Source organism: Apium graveolens, chromosome 8 (genome assembly GCF_009905375.1).
Source record: "Apium graveolens cultivar Ventura chromosome 8, ASM990537v1, whole genome shotgun sequence".
NCBI lineage: Eukaryota > Viridiplantae > Streptophyta > Magnoliopsida > Apiales > Apiaceae > Apium > Apium graveolens.
The window spans coordinates 11,833,673-11,847,426 of NC_133654.1; the positions used below are offsets into that span (position 1 = coordinate 11,833,673).

At 32.1% G+C, this 13,754-nt stretch overlaps 2 protein-coding genes across 2 annotated transcripts; one reads left to right on the forward strand and one right to left on the reverse strand.

The window, feature by feature from the left end:
• The first annotated feature begins 230 nt into the window (after positions 1-230).
• On the forward strand, positions 231-2,141 carry LOC141679284 (uncharacterized). The gene is made up of 2 exons (XM_074485787.1): positions 231-900; positions 1,159-2,141. Exons 1-2 carry the CDS (start codon positions 231-233, stop codon positions 2,139-2,141), a joined length of 1,653 nt encoding a protein of 550 aa, XP_074341888.1.
• Positions 2,142-12,709: 10,568 nt separating this feature from the next.
• LOC141679285 (uncharacterized) lies at positions 12,710-13,093 on the reverse strand. Its single transcript, XM_074485788.1, has one exon. The coding sequence runs from the start codon at positions 13,091-13,093 to the stop codon at positions 12,710-12,712; it is 384 nt and encodes a 127-aa protein (XP_074341889.1).
• Between the last annotated feature and the right edge of the window lie 661 nt (positions 13,094-13,754).

Here is a 13,754-nt window from a genome sequence, read left to right on the forward strand (position 1 = left end):
ATGTTGACTATCTTACTTAGATTGAAAAAATTATTGTTATTTTTACTTGTTATTAAATATGTTAAAATAATTGAGAAATAATGAGCTATAAATTGATAATATCAATTATATTAATTATTGAGAAATATATAAGTTATTATTTATATAAATTAATAATAATTTATATATATAATAATTATCTTCTTGGTTTTACTACAATTACTAAATTAAATTACATGTAATATTTTTAGATGTCATCCGATCGAAGATGGATGAATGAGAGGTTCGATGCAAGAAATAATATAACGGAGGAATACAAACTTGGTGTACAAAATTTTATTAGAGTTTCTTTAAAAGAGGATGTTGATTCAAAGGGGAGGATAAGATGTCCATGTAAAGAGTATGGAAATATATGGTATAAGTTACCCGATAATGTAACTTATGATTTGTATCGACACGACATTATGGAGTCATACACTAGATGGATTTTTCATGGTGAGAAGGATAGCTCCGGTGTTGAAGGCGAGACTTGTAGAGATGATGATATGTATGATGCACATGACATGCTTAGAGACTTTGTAGATGCACATGAAAATTTTGGGAATGGTGAGGAGGAACCCAATGCAACAGCAAAAAAGTTTTATGATATGTTGGATGGTGCTTCTGAACCACTTTATCCAAATTACTCTAGTTCTACCACTTTATCATTCGTGAACAAGTTGTTGTATTTTAAGAACAAACATGGTTGTAGTAATAAGGGGTTTGATGAGTTACTTCAACTTATTGGATCAGTTTTGCCCGAGAATCACAATCTACCTGAGACCTATTATGATGTGAAAAAGATGATAAGTGCATTGAATATGGGATACGAAAAGATTGATGCTTGTGAGAATGATTGCATGGTATTTTATAAGGAAAACAGTAAGAAGACATGTTGTGACATATGTCATACAAATCAATTTAACGATCGAAAAGATAGTGAGAAAAAGTTGATTCCAAAAAAGATCTTGCGATACTTTCCACTAGTACCGAGACTACAATGTTTATACATGTCTGAGCAAACTGCTAAGTGTATGACGTGGCACCATGACAGAGTTGTAGTTGAAGGTCAATTATCTCATGCAGCAGATGGAGATGAATGAAAAACCTTTGATGCTAGATTTGTGAGGTTTGTAAAAGAGGCACGGAATATCAGACTTGGCCTTTCTAGTGATGGATTTGACCTATTTCGTGATCCACTAGCAAGGGATTACACTGTATGGCCTGTGGTTATTGTTGTTTATAATCTTCCACCATCTATGTGCATGAAAGCTCCATACATATTCATGCCTCTCATTATTCCCGGTCCCACTGATCCTACAAAAGACCTACATGTTTATCTCCGTCCGTTAATTGATGAACTGAATATGTTATGGCATACAGGGGTGGAGACATATGATAGGTCATCACGCACAAATTTTCAGATGAGGGCAGCACTAATATGCACAATTAGCGACTTTCCAGCACTTGCAATGTTAAGTGGATGGTCAACAAAGGGTAAATTATCATGTCATGTATGTAGTGGAGATGTTAAAGGCTTTCAACTCAAGAATGGTGGTAAAACTTCTTTCTTTGGCACTGCTCGATATTTTTTGGAACCGGGTGATCCTTTGAGGAATAGCACAAAGTTTGGAAAACGAGAGGTACGATCTGGTACAGCTCGACATTCGGGAACAAGGGCAAAGACTACATGTGATCTTATACAGTTTCCTCCTCCGGGAAAGTTAACCAAAAGAAGACCCATGGATTATGGTGTGGCTCATAATTGGACTCATTATTCTCCATTTTTTGAGCTCCCGTATTGGGAGACACTTAATCTTCTACACAATATTGATGTCATGAACACCGAAAAGAAGGTGTTTGAAAACATATTCTACACAATGCTGAATGATAAGAACAAGACAAAAGACAACTTAAAAGCAAGGCATGATTGTGAGGAACTTGGTATTAGGCATGAGTTATGGACTCCGGATGGGAAGACAATGTCACCTGCTCCACATGCACTCGTGAGGGAACAAGTTGATAAGTTGTTAGGTTGGATTCTAACACTTAAACTTCCGGATGGGTATGTTTCAAATATATCTAGGTGTATGAATCTTGAAAACATACTATTCAGAGGATGAAATCACATGACTGTCATATTTTTATGCAAAAATTGTTGCCCATTATTTATCGTGACTTGCTACCAAGACAAGTTGGTGTTGCCATTATTGAGTTGTCTAACTTCTTTCAAGATCTGTGCTCATCTACCTTGAGATACTCTGATTTGTTAAAAATGGAGAAAGATGTAGTGAGGATCATGTCTAAGTTCGAAACCATCTATGTTCCTGGTTTCTTTGACCCGATGGAGCATTTGCCGCTACATTTAGCTACTGAGTATAAGTTGGGTGGTCCTGTTACATATAGATGGATGTATCCTTTTGAAAGATTCTTGTATGGATTGAAGATGAAAGTAAGGAACAAAGCATATCCGGAGGGTTCAATGGCTGAACGCTACATCGAAGAGGAGTGTGTGCACTTTTGCTCACTATATTTTGAATCTGAAATTGAAACAGTGCATAATCAGCTCCGTCGTTTTGAGGCACCTAAGAAGTGCATTGATCCCAACTTGTTAAGTGTTTACACACATCCCACAAAACCCATTGTAAGAAAAGGACATAGAATCTTGAGTATGGATGAAGATAGACTTATCAAATACTATGTTCTTATTAATACACCGGAGGTTGCAAAGTACTTGAGGTAATATTTTTTAGTTATTGTTATTTTGTTCCCTTCATTTTATTTTATCTTATTAGTTATTGTTATTTTATAGTGAATTTCACAAGTTGGTGCACAAACAATACCCCGAATTTGATGATGTAGCAAATGAAAGATTTCAAAAAGATCGATTCTAAAATTGGTTTGAAAAAAGGTATGTGTCTAAATACATTTATACAAAAATTTGGTATTGTCTTTAAATAGTGTAGCGCACTTACATATATGGTTCATTCATTATATAACTAGGTAGCGGATTATCCAAAACTCAAACAAAAATTTAAGGATTTGATAAGGGGTCCAATGTGACGTTGATATTTATAATGGTTGCCATTGCGATGGTTATAAATTTGGATGTGCAAAGTCTAATGAACGCACTTCACCAAATTTCGGTGTGCTTGTTATTGGTAAGAAATATAATATATTCTTGAATTTTATTTAATATACATTATCATTTTATTATCTTACTGATTATATTGATGTATTATTTGTACTTAATAATGTATTCATTTAAATGTAGGAACTTCTTACAAGGAGAGTTTTAAAAACAATTATGGTCGACTTGAAGAAATTCTTGAGCTTCACTACCATAATGAACATAAAGTTGTATTATTCAAATGTCATTGGTTTGATCATACAACACATGTCAAAGTGGATAGAAATAGGATGACTACGGTGGATATTAGATCAACGTTAAATGCCGAAGATGTGTTCATTTTGGCGAGTCAAGCTCATCAAGTTTATTATGCTCAAAGTATTTCAAATGCAAAATTACCATGGTACACGGTTTTAACAACGAAAAGTCATTTTGTCAATGAAGAAGTGGCATCAAAGAAAAGCTCGCTCTCAAATGACGATGCTTTACAAAATGATGTTTCAAATGCTTCATCATCTCACGTCGAACCGGTGGTTATTCATGATCCTAAGAATTTTTTTATTGACTTGAGGTTTGTTGAGAATGATTAATCCATGGATGACTACAATGAAGAACAAGAAAATAATAAGGACTAATACGTGAGTGTTGATGATGAAGAAAGTGAGAGCGATGATGATATGCCTTAGTCTAATTTCTTTTTAAGTAATATCAAATTTGTACTAAGACGGAGATTATTGCTATTATTTTGCTTAATGTTTAAATTTATATATTATAATGATTAGATTTATATATTACATGTATTATTAAACTACTTTATGTTTTTTTAAATTAGCAGAATACAACTTCCCGTAGCTATTCCAGGTTTATGTAGCATATTTTAAACAACTAATGTCCTGTACCCCTAGGTCATATATATTAGGCTTGTATCTTATTCCCCTTTCCTCTCACAGTGCCGCTCTCAAGAACGTTTTACAAATCTCTCTCAAATCTTCCACAAGCTTATTACAAACTTCTTCTGAATATGATGTCCGTCTCAACAGGTATGATTTCAAATTTGTTTTAATCACGATTTTGAATGGGTTTTTGATTATTATCTGATGCATCTAAATTGTGAGCACTCGCAGAGAGATCGATGAACATGTATATGTTTGAGTATGCCATATTTATGCTTTTAGTTGCTGATTTATCTTAGAGTTGAATAGTGATTTTTGGTGATACGCGAGATAGTTTGTTAAAATATTGTATGTTGTTTTAAAATTAATCTAACCTTTAATCAAATTGATCTCAATGTTACCTCGTACCTTCAAGATTATAAATATAATAATTTACTTCTATCGAAGGACATATAATTAGCCTAGAACCTTAATGTCATTTCATAGCCAAGAACTAGTTTTGCTATTACGTTAACCATAATGCTCTTATATGTTTTGTAGCCAAGAATTAGTGCTCATAGTTTTATATGATTTTGATATCTCCCTAACTTTTATATGATTTTTACTATTTAAATAATTGTGCAGTATTTTTGTAACCTGGTTGAGTCTCACTGCTAATTTACCGGAACCAAGTTAATTAGAAGTTGTATTAACAAAATGCAATTCTGGTGTTAAGTGATAAAGTCTGCATATTATTGTGTACAAAGTTAGTATTAATAAATTTGGAAGTTTTTGAATACATATTTGTGTAATTTCTGTAGTTGTGCAAAAATAGAAAATAGAATAAAAAGAAATAGAGGAGTTATTTAGGAAGGTTGTTAACAATATTTTCACCTCAGTGTTGGAACAGATTTTCACTCCAGTGAGCAAAATCTGAGACACTTGATTTTTAATTTTTATTCAGTGAGGTCTAGCTCTTGTAGGTCTAGCTCTTGCAGGAGATATACATATATCAATTTTTTATGTCATTTTTTCTTGTGGTTGTTTTAATAATTTTGTTGTATTGTACATTTTTATTATTTGTTGACTACTGCCGCTTTAAACTACAAGCTAAATTCATTTAACCTGTATTATTTAGATACATATAAGTAGTTAACTATTTTGGTGAATATGAGCAAAAGCTGTCTACCTATATTGTTGGCAACCTAGTCTTAACAAATTGTCTCATTCTTATTTGCAGAATAATACATCAGATCATGTGGAGCTGCAGGAAGATGACAATGATATCCATGTAGAGGAGTTGGAGACCCCGCTTCCCTTATTAGGCTGAAGATTATTGTTTGTGATATCTTTGGTCTGAGAACCTTTTAAAACATTTTCTTCTGTTTAAAAAATTTTAGTACTTATTTTAATCTAGACATGGAAGGTATCAAGCTAATCCAACATTATGTTTGATTTGGTAATATGTATGGATTTTATTTTGGACCTATTTCTTGATGGTTTTTATTGCGGTAATAATCATGTCTTATGTATATATTAGAATTGTACAGACATCAACTACAAAAAAATTATATGATGTAGTATATGGTTAAGCAACCACAACAAGAAAACAGGGTTAAATACAACTGATTTAAATTCGACTGCGCCTTAATTCGACCACCGGCGGTCGAAACCTTTAGACACAGCTAAATTCGACTGGACTCGGTCGAATTTAAATGGTCGTATTTAATCGGTCGTATTTACAAATAAATTCAACTTGCAGCGGTCGAAAAAAATGATCGAAATTAAAACGGTCGTATTTAAGAGTTAAATTCAACCGAAAATAAATTCGGTCGAATTTATAAGGTGGGAGAAAAGAGCGGGAATTTTCCTTCCATAAATATTTTTTCGTATACGAAATTCGATCGAATTCGATCAAAAATTAATTTTGGATTTGGCGGGAAATTTCCCTTTTTTTTTCAAATTTTGAGCAAAATGGGAAAATTTCTTTTGCACCGAATTCAGTTGAATTTAGTGAAATACCAAAAATGACCATTGTCAATTAATATAAATGCGATCGTTTTCGGTTGATTTTTTTTTAAAACTTAAAAACTTATAGTAATTATTTTAATTTTAGCTTTATTAGGAAAAATATGCATTTATAATATTCATTTCATATACAAATATATTTGATACAGTATATATATTTATAATATATATATATATATATGTGTGTGTGTATGATAATAGTATGTTGAATTTTATATTATAAAGTCTATAATTTAAATTACAGTCATTATAATTTTTTGAGAAAAATATTAGTAAGCCGATAATAAAAAAATTCTTAAGTCGCTACAAAATGTAGATTGTTAGATTAAATATGTAGTTACGGGTTATAGCTTTGATATGAAATTTTGGTCATATCACTAATATATATATAGAGTTATTTTCACTTTGCATGCTTTCGGTTTTAGCTTAATGCAAATTGGGTTAGGAACTTTAATTATATACAATATGCATTCCTTATATTTCTATACTATTACAATAACCACCCCTTAACCAATTTTCCATCAATTTTGACCGTTAAGTTTCAGTTGACTAGGGATAAAACGGAGATAACACATATAAAATATTAAAATAAAATATTAATAAATTTAAAATATTGAAAAAGATAGTAAAAAATATAATGATTTAAAAAAAATTGAATCAAGTGTTAAATCGATTTAAACCTTTTTTAAAAATAATAATAATTTTTTTTAGTTTTTCTATTTAATTATTTCATCTTTAAAATATTCAAGTTAAATAATATTTTTTGATATATTTATAATTATTATGCACATTATAAAATTTTTATATAGATAATCGCACTATAAAAAAAATTAACTATATTTTTTACATATTATTTTGTTGCTTTTTTGAATTTTTAATATATTTTTTAAATAATTTATACTTACTATCTCTATTTTACCCCTAGTCAATCGTTATTTACCGGTCAAAATTAACAAAAATCGGCCGAAGGGGGGTTATTGTAAGGATATTTATATATAAGGGATGCATATTGCATATAATTAAAATTATGTACCCAATTCACATTATACTGAAACCAAAGGGATGCAAAGCAAAATTAACTCATATATATATATATATATATATATATATATATTTATTGACATCCATACGATTGGATCGATAATTTTTTTTTAAAAAATTGAACCACAAATTCAGAACTGAACACTAGTTAGTTGTATAAGTCAAACTCATGTTTTATTGTTAAACCGGCAAGCCAAATAAATTATATTGATATGAAACTCTGGTTATATATCTAATATATATCTATTAACATGCATACGGTTGGATCAATGAAAAATATTTTTAAAAAAGCGAAACACAAATTCAGAACTAAACACTATTTAGTTGTACTAGTCAAACTCATACTTGACTGTTAAAATGGAAAACAAAATAAAATTATATTGATAAGAAACTTTGGTTTATATCATTAAAATATATCTATTGACATCCACACAGCTGGATCAATAAAAAAATATTTTTTAAAAAATCGAAACACCAATTTAGGACTAAACACTAATTAGATGTATTGGTCAAACTAATGCCTGACTTTTAAAATTACAATCTAAATAAATTATTTGGATCCGAAATTTTGGTTATATCACTAATATATATATATATATATATATATATATATATATATATATATATATATATAGACATCCATACGGTTGGATCACTGAAAAATATTTTAAAAAAATCGAAACATCAATTCAGGACTAAACACTAGTTAGTTGTACTAGTCAAACTAATGTTTGACTGTAAAAATGACAAATTAAATAAAATTATTTTGATTAGAAACTTTGGTTTCATCCATAATATATATATATCTACAGACATCTATACGGTTGGATCGTTCAAAAATATTTTTAAAAAAAAATCGAAACACCGATTCAGGATTAAACACTAAGTAGTTGTACTGGTCAAATTCATGCTTGATTTTTAAATGGCAAACCAAATAAAATTGATTTCATATGAAATTTTTGTTGTATCACTAATATATATCTATTAACATCCGTATGATTCGATCGATGAAAAATATTTTTAAAAAAATCGAAATACCAATTCAGGACTAAACACTAATTAGTTGTACTATTTATATTGATGTTTGACTTTAAAAAGTAAAGGGTGCTCGGGAAAAATCAACTAATTTAAATAAATAAATTTTAATTAGTTTTAAAAACTCGATTTAGGGGTTCGTAACCCTAGAATATTTTTTATATTTTCTTGATTATTTTTAACCAATAAGATGTAATTATACCAAATACTAAATTCCACATCACACTAATACTGGTCGGATTTATGATAAACAATCGAAATAATGATTCTATGTTCTTATTAAAATAATGGTTAAAATAAGTTTTTGTAAAATTTTAATTCTTGTAAAAAATCATATTATTAAAATAATTTACCAAAAGTTAGATATCATGAAAATAATTTAAAAAATTATAATTGGTAAGCACTTAATTAAATCAAGGCCCAGCCCATTGAAAGAAAAACCCTAGCAAATTACCACTTTTTATATAACAACAGAAGCCTAAAGCGGTGGCTGCGGATCTATATCCACCCACATCACCGAAACAGCCCCCTCCGCCATCTTCTCCTCCGCTCACCTCACCTTCAATAGTCCTCATCTTGTTACATAAATTTATTTCAATTCTTCTCCGAACTCTCGGTCTCTCTGGCTTTCTCCAACCCGAAGTCTCTCGGTCGACCCGACTCCTCCACCGTCGACGGTAATCGGAGTTCTCGGCGTGTTGGAGCCGTTGTTACACGCGCTGAGGTCGGCGAGTGAGTGAATTCGGAATGACTCGGCGTTGGCGCTTAATAACCTCTCGTTGATACAGAGTAACCGAGTTAAGATGATTAAACTCAGAGTAGTTACAGTTCTGTTAAGTCTGTTACTGAATTCACAATCATATCTCAAGATTTCAACAATACCTTTTTTAGCTGACGTATATGGTGATCAACCAGTGAAATGCAGTTGGGATAGTCATCGCTGATCAGATAGATATTTCCAAACAAATATTAGGACGATAATGGCAGGTCCTCCTCTATTAACTTAATTGTTTGAATTACTTAAGCTCTGCCAATTGTTTATTGGTGCGAGTTAGCGGGAGTGTTTATTATCTGTTGAACTTATTTGAATTTGAATTTCATTCCCCCAGTGTAATGTCATCCGCATACTCACAGGATCATCTAAAATATCAATTTACAAAATGCTATTAATGTATTAATGTTTTACTTGTGTTGTGTAATATGGCCAGGCGTGGGAGGGAAAACCAATTATGTTGCATCATAATGTGGTGATGAGTTTGGTGATGATATTGTGGAGAGTTGATTCTGAGTCGACTCAGGATAATTGTTTAGCGGCTTTGTACTCACTGAGTCAGGGGAATATGAGACTTAGGGGTTTAGCTTTAGAGTGTGAGGCTAGGGAGGTTTTTAGTAGATTTTGAGTGAGGTTTTTTTATAAAAAGGTGAGTCAACCCGGGAGAAAAAAGGCGAGGGTGATGTTGAGTGTTTTGAGAAGGAGGGAAGCTGAGCGGAGGTGGAGTAAAACTGTATAAGTGCGTATATTCAAATTCACATATGCCCGGAAAATTAGGTTTCCAGAATATGCCTGGAATATTGGAAAACGGAAATTTTCTGGTTTCCGATGAATTTTTTTTAAAACTTTTTTTAATTAATTTAACCGAAAGCGGTCGAATTAAAAATTTTATTTTGACCATATACGGTTGAATTTAACTTTTGTGCGGGACTTTTAATTTTTCCAAAAAAATCAATATTTTGTGCGGGATTTTCAAATTTTAATTGAAAATTTAAATTTGACCGCCTTTGGTCGAATTTGGACGGTTGAATTTAAGCGGTTGTATTTAACCAGTCATAATTAGTCAGTCAAATTTAGTTAAATACGACCGAACTTCTAAATTCGACTCCTTTTTTTACAACCGATTCAAAATCGGTCGAAATTAAGTAAAATTGACCGCGCGCGGTCGAATTAAGCTAAATTCAACTGATTTTTTCTGGTCGAATTTAGCCTTTTTTCTTGTAGTGAACTTCAACATTATCTAGTTGAATTTAACACACGGGGCCTAAAAATTATCAATTACATTTGGTTGTTTTTTGGGAGGACTAAATCCAACAAGATTTGGTTGAATATAATATACAGACACATGGTAAGATAATATAATCAACGACAAGTGGTTGAATTTAAAAAATTAAAATTCAACGATTTTCGGTTGATTTTACCATCATTGGCGGGAAATTTTTTCCAGGCTGAAATTTAAATTTTGAAGTTCAAATTTTTTGAAATGACTAAATTTATTTTCATCTAGAGATGGTTGAAATAAGTCTCACTAAAATCAATGGGAAACAGTTGAATATAAACTTAAATTCAATCGGATTGCTAATTTCAACGGCCTTATGTTCAACGAAAAGGTTCCGGTTGAATTTATATTAAAATCAACCGCTTATGGTTGAAATTATTGTAAATTCAACCGGATTTTCTGGTTGATTTTAGCCGCTTTTACTGTAGTGTCTTTTGTTCTTCTTTATTGCTATTATACCTTAGCACCGTGTCTTCAAGGCATCTCATATCTCCTTTGTAGTCTTGCAGGAAATTACTCTATTTGACATCACATTGTCCAACCTATTGTGCAAAATATTCCTGACTTTAGCATCCATAAGCATTGCATATTTTCAAGATCTGACCACTTTGATCTTTCCTTGCTGACATAGTGTTCAAGAGCATCTAAAGTCATAGCAACAGTTTCCATAAGGTAAGGAGGTCCTATTTTGATGATATCAACATATGCATCATCAATAAATTCAGGGAACATCAGCATCTTTACTCTCCATGTAGAGTAATCAACTTTCTTCATGATGGGAACTTTTATGCTTTCATACTTACTTCTAGACATCTTGACCTTTGCAAATTAACCGTTTAATTTGACCACTCTGATACCACCTGTTTCCCAGTAAAGTAATTGTTGGGGGGGGGTGGATACAATTACTAAACAAATTGCTTCATTATGAAAGTAAAGTAAGAATAGGTGAATCAAATAACAATTTATATTGATCGTTAATAAGCTGTTAAAAAACTCTCTCAAGAACAATATTCTTAAGAGCTTCTAGGTTATGCAAATACTCGAGTTAAGCACCACACATAAAGTGTTGACCTATTCTGTGTTTATAAACTACACACCCTTTAATCAATCCTCTATCAATTACAAGATATATTACAGTATAATTCTAACACTTTCTATACATATCTAAATCAACTACGATCCTATAAATCAGTCTGATTTATCTCACTGTCCTTATCATCCAAGTCATTCTCAACGGATAGCCTGATCAACGGATATATGATGTAGCTTCAATGAATAATCATTTTTATATATCAACGGATGACTAAAGATTGTCACCGGATGATAATGAAGCTTCCAACGGATTATCATATCACAATAGTTGATCATATTCTGATTGTTAGATAGATCCTGATTCTCAACATATCCAATTCTCAAGAGTTCTAAAACTTTTAAAATTATTTAAATCCCCATATTTGTTCTTCAAAAAATACACCCACATAACTCTGCTAAAATTATCCACACCCAGTAAGAAATATCTTTTTCTGCCTATAGTTGTTGGAGTAATTGGTCCACACAAGTCGGCATAAATAAAATCTAGCATGCTTCGCACTAAACTAAGTTTGTGAAGGAAAAGGCCGTCTAGTTTGCTTAGACATCATACATCTAGCACACACATTCTTTGGCTAAACTACTTTCGGAAAGCCATACACCATGCTATTTTTTAACATTAATCCCAATGCTTGATAATATATTGACCCAATCATGTAACTATAATTTAGATATATCATCAGACTTAGAAAGAAAAAAAGGGTTTACTTGTTTCAGTAATGGGTATATATAGCCGATTTAAAGAGCATTTCACTTTCATGAGAAATTTTCTTGATCATAGAACACCCACAAAAATATAACCTTTAGAACACTCTATTTCCGTTCTGTGACAATTGGCCAATACTTATTCTAGTGCTGCATAATGATGGAATATAGTAAACCTCATGCAACGTACGCTCCTCTCCATTTCTCCACTTGAACATAATCAATGCTTTACCCTCAATTTTTAATTTTAAAACATCTCCGAATCTTACTTGACCAATCATGCCTTTATCCAACTCTACTAATTTTGGATTTGGACCGTTCATGTGATTACTTGCTCTATTATTCAAATACCACAAATTAGACTCTCCTTGCTTTTCTTCTCTGACATTCATCAACTTTGGCACTAAGGTTCATTCATTCAGCATCATTTTTTTGACATCTTCTGTTTCAAGTTTAGCCAGTAATAAAGCTGGCTCTTCATCCTCAACTTGTGCAATATTCGCTTCATGGTTTTGGTCCCTGAACCTTCGAGACTTTCGATAATCTGCTGCAATATATCCAAAAGTATTGTAGTTGTACCACATGATCCCGCTTTTTTCACGCCCTCGTCCCTTATAATTTGATGAGCCTTCAACTATCTTTATATTTTGCTTCATCCATTCTTCTATCATATACAACAACTTTCCTTCACTTAGTTCACACTTTTTATGCTCCTCTTCTGTGAGTAATAATTTTCCGCTCTATTTTTCCTCTTGCCCTTGTACTCGTTCTTCATGTGCCTTCAATGAACCTACAACTTCCTCTACTGTCATAGTTTCAAGATCTCCAAATTGTTCCAATATTAATGTAACTTGATAGAACTTAGCAGGCACCACACGAAGCAATTTCTTCACTAAATAGGCTTCTTCTATAGACTCTTCAAGGGCTCGAATGTTTGTAACGAGCCCATTCAACTTTATACTAAAGTCGTCCAATACCTCATTGTCTTTCATGACTAAGGATTCGAACTCTGTCTTCAAGGTTTGAACTTTTGCTTTCTTGATTTTGTCAGCCCCCTGACATAAGGTTTTTATAACGTCCCATGCTTTTTTGGCCGTATTCTTCTCAGCAAGAGTCAGCAACATATGCTATGGAATCCCTTGCTAAATCATGGCAAGTGCAATTTTGTTCTTTCTTTCTTGAAGAGTAGCATTTGGGTCTTTAGTTTCCACGGCTTCCCATAACTCATGAGCTTGCGTAAAGACCTTCATCTTCAATGACCAAGTAGTATAATTACTCATGTCTAACATTGGGTAACTCAGCCCAACAACACCATTGTTGCTCTTGTTTCCCTTCATTATTGGTATGACTGCTAGATCCTTCTTCTCTTTCTTCCCCTGAGTTTGTGCTATCAAATTCAGGTGTTTGAGATGAGCTTCTATTTCCATGGTTTTCTTATTCAGTAGACTCTTCATTTGTCTTCTATTGTGCATCAACTTCATCTTCCCCATAAGAATCACTATCAAATTTGAGGTTTTCAATTACAAGGGCTTCAGCTTCATTATCATCAAGGCATTCCAAGCCTGGACAATTGTCATCATCAAAACTCACATATGTGCTTTCCATAATCTTCTTTTGGTCAATCACATAAACTTTGAAGGCTGTTCTTTCCAATGAATATCCCAGAAAAATTGCTTCAAAGACTTTTGAGTCAAATTTTCCCACATTCAGAGTTGTCTTTCAAATTATAACATTTGCTTCCAAACACATGAAGATGTTTTACAGTAGGCTTTCTTTTAGACATGA